At 44.8% G+C, this 8,651-nt stretch overlaps 1 protein-coding gene across 1 annotated transcript; it reads right to left on the bottom strand.

Moving 5' to 3' along the window:
• Positions 1-1,410: 1,410 nt before the first annotated feature.
• On the bottom strand, positions 1,411-6,774 carry LOC148036362 (protein NLP3-like). Its single transcript, XM_087678356.1, has 5 exons — positions 6,461-6,774; positions 5,034-6,330; positions 4,890-4,937; positions 3,674-4,751; positions 1,411-3,406 (listed from the first exon to the last, which is right to left on the bottom strand). Exons 2-5 carry the CDS (start codon positions 6,144-6,146, stop codon positions 2,004-2,006), a joined length of 3,642 nt encoding a protein of 1,213 aa, XP_087534482.1. The 5' UTR covers positions 6,147-6,330; positions 6,461-6,774; the 3' UTR covers positions 1,411-2,003.
• Between the last annotated feature and the right edge of the window lie 1,877 nt (positions 6,775-8,651).

The following is an 8,651-nucleotide window of genomic DNA, read 5'->3' as shown; positions in this document are numbered from 1 at the left end:
GGGTCGGTCCATTTCTAATCCTATGGATCGGAACTAAAAGGCCACGTCACATGCGCATTCTCCTTTGGCATATGCTACCCGCTACCGTCAGCTAATTGAATCATTGATTTAGCTCCTCAACACACGGGTTAATCTATGTTTTGCTATAGGTCTTTTGGGTTGGATTCATGAATGCACCTCAACAGGTGCATTGGCAGGCTGCTCAAAGGATACTACGGTATCTGAGGGCGACCTCCGACTTAGGGATTCATTACCCAGCATGTACAAGTGCTTCATCTCTTGTTCTTGCAGGTTGGAGCGATTCGGATTGGGTTGGCAATGTGAACCACAGGCAGTCTACTACAAACTATTGTTTTACCTTAGATGCAGGTGTTATCTCTTGGAGTAGCAAGAAGCAGCCCACGGTAGTCCTATCTTCTACTAAGGCGGACTACCAGGCTACGTCTTCCACCACATGTGAGGTTGTGTGGCTTCGGAGATTGTTAGAGGAGCTTGGCTACCCCCAGACTCGTCCTACTCTTCTGCGGTGCGACAATGAGAGTTGCATTGCCTTGGCACGGAGTCCTGTTTTCCATGCCCAGACAAAGTACATAGAGATCCAATACCACTTCATAAGGGAGAAGCTTCTAAACGAGACCATAGATGTGGAGTACTGCAAGACAGAGGACAATCCAACAGATTTGTTCACAAAGGCGCTTCCACGGGCTCTTCTTTGCAGACATGCCAAATCCCTCATCCTTATGTCACGTCTAGGATCTAAGAGAAGGGGGGGGGGGGGGAGGGGGGGGTGTTAGAGACAGTCATCCCCTGGACAGGCATTTTCCTCAGCTAGGCTGTGTACATATGTATTTTCCAGCCAGGCAGCCATTCGAGAGTGTTACAATGTGCGGAGCAGGTTGATGGATCCGTCAGTGTCGGATCAGGTGCAGATGCCACATCAGCAGCAGACATGAAGATGCCACATTAGCAGCCACGTCATCACTGCTAGGTCAGATGCCACATGGCAGTCTGCAGTCGGACAGTTCTGTATCAGGCAACCAACCTGGTCATTATTTGGCATTTCTTTTCTGCTATATATAGCAGCTCTCCAGCACATTGTTCTACGCTTGGCGATTGCAGATTTCAGGGCAGAGATCGGGCAGATTGCAGCATACTTCAAGGTGTACAGCAGGTGGCATCATCGAGGTGGAGATACACAGACATACACACTGCACCTGTGTACATATCTGCATTCCTTTGTATTCAGCATACTTCATACAGCAGATCTTCTTGTTCTTTTGTCTCTTTCTCTCTCTCTCTTCTCTCTGTGTTGACTCTACTCCCTCAGTCTTGGTCCCATGCTTCCACATTGCTGCACTCTGACAAGAACATGCAGTCAACAGACAAATGAGCTAATTTTTTTAAGGGCATTGATATTTTTCCTTCATGGATTAGAGTTGCATGTCATTTTTAATGGACATCCATTTGCTTAGGAGCATGAAAATGTAACTTTCATTGCTTTCAGAAACTTGGCCTTATCATAGTTGATAGACATTTAGCTTTTTCACTTTTATCATGCTTAATGGGTCAAGATACTTGTTCTATCTCTGGTCACAGAGCATCCATCTCTCAAAGACACGATGATACAAATACAATGGTACAGATGTAACCTTGGTGTTTGTTGCTGATATGGAATAAACACCATAGTGACGACAACACATGGGGTTCCGGTCCTGTAGAAGAACTTTAAATAATGTCTCAAGACCAGAGTAATACATTCTCAAAAGGAGAATTTCTTGAACAATGGTATTACCTCAGGTGAGCAACAAATTTGTAATGTCCCTCTTTTAAGAGAAGGATTTTGCTATACTGTGTGGAATCCTTCTAATCTAGATTCCAACAGAAAGATTACATGGCATAATTGGCTTGCAGATTCTCTGTTTCCAAACTATTTGATAAAGCACAGAGCAGGAGATACGGATACACTAGCTCGATTGTCACATGGTCAAGATGAAGCTAATTTATTATGATCCTTCAGTGCTTCCACTAGAACTACCATGATGCGGAGCGGAGTCACGCACCATCAGCTTGATGTAATTACCACATGAGCATCTAAGAATATCAAAGCACTCAGTCAAATCAGCATCACAGGCCAACATCACCCATTCTCCATCATCATCTAAATACTTCAAATCAAAACTGCCCACCTTCAGCTTAAATCTTTTCCCAACTTCTTCTCGTATGTCAGAATATCCTGAATGGAGCCCTACTTTGAACCGTACAGTGTCATCATGGTATGTTGCTTTGACAGTGGTGGATGCTGAGTTCTCTACCACTTGCCTTCCCCTTTGGGAGCTCCCAACTGCACTGAAAGATGGTGATCCAGAATCGCTCCCTTGCTGCTGTGAAGATTCAAACTGCGGTGAAGAGACAGCAGCTAGATCAGGTGAGTGGTCACTGCCTTCATCTTGATGGGTTGACAAAATAGCCATAGCCTCAGTATTTTGATGTGGATAGGCATAAATCTGATCAGGACCTTCACAATGAACCACATCTTCTGCAGCTATACTCCTTAAAGCAGTGAAAGCTTCCAACCCTCCATGAACCCTAGATTCCAACTTACGTGTGTTTCTTGCAGTAAATGAGGATTTACTGACACTACATAATTTGGATGTGAAATGCACATCAGGATCATCTGCTGCCGAACTTACCTGTTCACTACATTCGACTTTTGTCGAATCTGGGTGACAGCTTTGCACACAATTCAGTAATTCAGGATTAGCTAATAGGGATGCTGCAACTGCTGGAAAGGCAGTGCTAGGTTCTCTTAACGGATCACTGCTTCTATCAGAGATATCATTCATTTCAACAGGCAACTGAATCTTTGTGGCCGTTGAAGGACTTCCCCCACAGTTCATGTTCAGATTCTCCATCTGTTGCCCCCCAGTAGCTTCCCCACACAAGCTCTGAATATTGGTGGTGCTTCCAACTGCTTCAATCTCAGAAGTTGCTCGCAGAGGAGAAACAGTCCCGGTACTACCTGGCGAAGGGGTTTGAGATAAATACAAGTTATCCTCACAATTATTTAGTTGTTCCTTGGGCAGCAGCGCAGGATCTACAGAAAGCTCCTGAGAGCTAGTGGAAACTCCTTGACTGGGAATGGTGGCTGCAGCAGCCCATGACACTGCCCAACTACCCACTTGCACAGCTGGCGTGCTATTGGCCAGCTGCACTCCCTTTACAGCAGCAGCAGCTGATGCAAGATCACCTGTCAGAGCATTGATTTTTAACGCTCCATCAGCTCCCTGAACAGAGTCAATCACTCCTTGCAGCTTCTTAAGAGACCGACTGACTTTGTTGATTTTGCGTGAAGGCCACCTTGAAATGCCATGCTGCCTGCAGATCCTTTTCAATGTAGTGGGGCAGACTGTACAAGTATGAAAGCAAATATCAAAATTTTAAGCAGAGCATCTTGCAACAAACAAGAGAACAAATCAATAGAAGCCTTAAAGTGAAAAATGTCCCATGTACTGTATTGACAGGACAAGGTTTTAAAAACACAGCTTTTGTGATCATGGAAATTGTACATTTCTTTTGTTTCCCATTTATAAAGTGATCCAAAAACAATTCATATGTGCATGTAGACACAGATATAATTAAGCATGTACTACTGAAGGCCAAGTTTAGGCTATACCCCCAATGCTCTTGGCCGCATCTTTTAGGCTCCCAGCAAAATACTGCTGAAGCACACTCAAACTAATTGTCTTTTCCATGGTACCTCGTCTCCTATCAGACCGCCTCCTGCTACTATGTGTTCCTGCTGGCAACACCTTGGAGGATTGTAGTAAGCAATTATCATTGTTCAGATGATCAGGTGGTGAAGATCCTTGAAATCGCCCATGATGCGGCTCATTTGCTTGTTCCATCCCTGCCAGTGTTTCAAAATCTTCAAACCCATTCTGTGGTAGCACTTGTCTCTCTGTCACCTCCATATGTGACATAGACTCTGGTTTATCTGCATGCTCATGTTGAACTTGTGTCTGGCTTGGTGGTGAATCCCTGGTAGGAAAAGGCTGGCTCGGTAAATCTCCAGTAGAAGATAATACATATGTTGGTAATGGTGATCCAGGGACAATACCATTACTGCCATTGTAAGATTTTGGGAAACCCAAGTAGTCAGCTCCTTGGCCATCGCCAGAAGTCCTTTCCTCTTCCAACTCTGCATCAGTGACAGTTCGCAGACTTCTGCAAACACGCTGCATAGTTATAGAAAGTCTATTTAGCAGGACTTGTTGTTCTACTGGATCTGAACATGCCAGAGGTAAAAAGAACTCCAAGACATAGTCATTCCCACCAGTAAGCACACTGCGCAATCGTATGGCAACAGCTGCCCCCAGTTTGAATATCCTTGCATGGTGGCCAAGAGGATATTCTGCTTTGCTGTAGTCTTTGACATCAGATGAAAAGAAAGGCTGGTTGGAGACAAAGGCTTTGCCTGGAACACCTTGCTCCTTTTCTAGGATGTGATCAGAGCATGCTTGCCGAAACCTGAACACTGCTGGGTCATTGAGACAGTATGGGCCATCACCAGTCCATAGCCCAATTCTGAGGGTATCATAGGTAGTCCCGTTTATGCCATTGTCCCTAGCTTCATTGCCATTCAAACGGCAAGGAACCCAGGTTTGGGCCAATGGAAGCTTGTGGGTCCCGCATACAGCCATCAAAACTTCAGAGATCTCCGCAAGAACGACTTGCCTGGCTTCTGTTAGACTCTGATTCAAATCCACTGATGACCTCAGAAATGCCAAGTAGAATCACCCAGTTTGCACTCGGTCAACTGGACTTTCAACCAGGATGAAACCTAGCCCATAGCTAACAAGATTTGCATCTGTAAAAGACAAAAAAATTACCTGTAATGGGAGACAAGTTTGTTTTTCTGTGCTGCATAAGTCAACCTCCTGCAAAGAGAGCATCAGACGTTATAACCTATCACTGCATTCATTTATAGTTATGTGCAGCAGATAACTACAAGAGAAGGTTTGCATGTTAACCACCTGAAGTGCTTGGCAAATGCTTTCAATCTCAGTCCTGTATTCAGTCTTCTCCGTCAGCATGACTAGCTCAATGACAGCTAAACAAACTGCACTAGTTCTTTCAAGAACAGGCACAGCAAGAGATCCCCGCACATTGCAGCGTTCAGCATCATTGACACGCAGATACTCGTTGCACTTGTAAAGCTGTACGTTGGGGGTCCATTCTGGAGTCTTTTTGAGAAAGACACGACCTGGAAGACCTGGGAATGATCCTGCTTCCCCTTGCTCTGCAGAAAACCTATATTTGGTAGAGAGCTCTCTGTAGGATGAGAGACAATCTATCTGTTGGTGTAAAAGGAAGGGTTGTCCATGTGTTGTCAGAACAACCCGCCTGCCCACACTTTCAGGCCGCCAGACCTGCACTAGGACATCACTTCCCAGCAACCGCAGGAAATGACTGAGAGCAAGTTTTATGCGTTCATTGAAAGTCTGAGCAGGGTTAGATGACGCAGGAGCATCCACAAGCTGTGCCGTTGCTGTCTGGAAGTGAATTCCACCAAGATCTCTAGCAGGTACCATATTGGAGCCAGTAAAATATGTGCTGGTACTGGTAAAGGGCTGCAATCCTTCCTGCTGCATGCACAAATTAGCTACAGTGCATGATTGGGGGTTTGAATTTTGTGGGAAGGCAGGAGGGTTTGAGGATGGGTATGCTTGAAATGCCGATTGCTGAGGATCATCCAGACGATCTGCTGGAGTTCTGAGGCGGCTGCCAGCTGGCACAGAATCTGTATGGAAAGGAGAGTTGCCAGGAGACTCTAAGAAGAAGGGAGGGCTGGAAGCAGGGAGCGACGGGCTATGGTAGGCAAACAGTGGGAGCCGCGATGGTGAGAACGATGAAGGAGAGAGGCTCATGAAGTAAGGCGTACCCAAATCCAGTGTGGTGGCATTGGCTGATGAGACTGCACCAGCTGCGGATGTCCACTGATCTTGGATGGGCTCTGGTACGAGTGCATCAAGGTCCATGAGCTCACACAAATCTACCAGAAATTTGGAATCGGGAGAAGGCGAAAGCTGCGGCCCGGGTTGTAGCTGTGACGATGGTAAGTCCTGTTCTTGCTTGGATGAGGCCATGGCTACTGCTTCACGGATGAGATTAAGATCGAATTAATGTGTTGTGGAGATGGATTGATGCCTACTGTGTGCCAGAAGCACTATTTGCTTCTGGAGATTGATTGATGCTCCCTGTATGCCAGATGTGACACCTGCTCGTGGAAATTGATTAATGCCTCCCGTGTATCATGCGATATTTGCTTGCCTGTTATTGATGGTCGATCCAGTTATGCGTGATTCGAATGACAGAATCTAATAATTCGCTTGAAAGAAAGGCTGGAACTGAATTTCCGTCCAATTATGGATAATTGAAATGATGGAAGGCAAGAATTGACCTTAAAGCAAGGCTGGACCTGGAGATAATTGAACAGCCAAGGGCATGATTCAATGGATCATCTTCTTCGTCTCCTCCAGAGTCTCCTGCTGGCGAACATAAGCAAGAAGAGGCGGAGCGGCTTGGCGCCCATTGGCGGGGGGAGGCGAGACCCGTCAGGAGGGAGGGGGGGAAGGGGGCATGGCGGAGGGGCAGAAGGGGAAAGCGATGGATAAGCAGGGGGAGGAGGAGTAGGAGCAGGAGGAGGAGAAAGAGAAGCAGAGGATGAGAAAGGAAAGGAGAAGAGGAAGAAACGACCGGCCGGAGAGGGGATAAAATAGGAAGGCAGGTGAGAGAGAGAGAGACGGGGAGGGGGCGGAAATGGCGACGAAAAGCAAACATTTGAAAAGAGACGAGACGAGGAGAAATGAAGACGATTACTACTACGATTCTGATGATGGTGATGTGGACGATTTATTTGTGGCGCCGGGCCCCACAGAATTCACCACTGCGAATGCAGGATAGATTCCGTCCGACCCCACCATTGATGCGCATCCCCCAAACACACATTTATGTAATCCCTTGAACCCTCCAGGCTCCAACTTCCAAGTCCCCGTTATTAATGTCACTCTTGCAATTATCATCATCATCTATTCTAATTTCTCAACCTTCAATCATTCCTTTATGCAGGTCTCATAATTCATTGCTTAGGGCCAGGTCACCCCAGGCTCATTAGGGTTTATTGTGGTCACACCATAATATTATAATATCGGTGGCGAGCTAGGACAAAAAGGTTTGCTGAATTGTGTCAAACTTCTCCCTCCCATTTGTCAAGAACTACATTGACCTTCAATTGAACCGTTAAGCGTCATCCTTCATTGTTACCCTGCTAGCATTGAGATTAAAGTTTGTTTTTTGTATAGGTTTGTGGAGGCAGTGGGGGTGTGTCATAATGCCACTCACCCTTAACTCTACAAGCATGACACAAGATTTGTGAGGGGAGTGCAACTACCTTCCCCCCCACTAGAGCCATGCGTGACCCAACTTTAGAGTCAAGCTGCCATGCACAACTCACAAGTCTACAAACTTGTGCATGTTACTCCAGAAGTTGAATAACACAAGTGAAGAATACATGGACGAGTTTGTGAAGTGCTATCTATGATGGATTGGATGATGTTCTCAATTTCTTTTTTCTTCATTTGGAGAAGGGACCTTTACTAAGGTAGTAGAGCAATAAGAGAGATTAAGTTCCAATGTGGCCTTTCTTATTGCTTCATTATCTTATGTGCTTGCTTGAAAATGCCCTATTGCTTGCTTTCCACATACCACAACATCTGAAATAGATTTACATTTCTCTAAGTTGTCCAAATGCCCACAGCGCATTTGCCCTTAGAAAGGTCTAGATTTCTCCCTCAGGAGCATCTCTTTTCAAGTAATGTTGGCAAGATTCCACATTACATTTTACAACTTGGACAAGTTCCATTCCAAGCTCCTAAGCCAAATATTTTTTCTTGTATCCATAGTCTTTTATGCAATATGAGCCATAGTAAAATAGAGGTTTTTGTAGGAAAATTTGGAGACCGTATGCTTTTAAATTCATATTCCCATTGTTCGTACTCGACTTAGTACCAACCCTACTAAAGGAGTTGCATTGAACTACCCTCTTAGTTCAGATGCTTTAGCTAGATTGGGATGCCCTTAATTTACCCTTTCTCGACTAGTTCAATTCCTTTCTACTAAGGTGGAATGTAGCCTTAACAGAGTGGAGATAGAGCCATCCTACATTCTAAAAATCCCATTGTTGCAATATCTTCTTGAAGATTCTATGTGCATCTATGAGTCTCCATAGAAGAAACTTAGCTAGATACGATCCTTATAAGCCCATAAAAAGAGATTTCGCTTGAAATGTTTTATATTTAGGGAAGCTAGGATTCATTTTGTTGGCATAAGTTGTTCCCTACTTTGTATATACAATGTAATGAGAGACTCCTCATCCTCAAGGATACTCAAATATACTCATAGTCCCTTCTTTTCTAAGATTTTCTAGATAAGGATTTCTCCTCTTATCAAGTTAACCAAGCACTAGAGCTACCTATTCTACTTTAGTAGCTTTCAATCTTTCATCATGCTTCTATAAATTCCTTCTCATATTAATTTCAACTTTACTGCTTCCTCACCCAAAAAAAATTTTGCATGGACTAGTAGTAAGCTTA

The sequence above is a fragment of the Lygodium microphyllum genome, chromosome 5, assembly GCF_053477565.2.
Source record: "Lygodium microphyllum isolate KBCC chromosome 5, Lygodium_microphyllum_v1.1.10, whole genome shotgun sequence".
Taxonomy (NCBI): Eukaryota; Viridiplantae; Streptophyta; class Polypodiopsida; order Schizaeales; family Lygodiaceae; genus Lygodium; species Lygodium microphyllum.
Note: the sequence above shows the minus strand (reverse complement) of the source record. Positions and strands in the feature narration are given on the sequence as shown.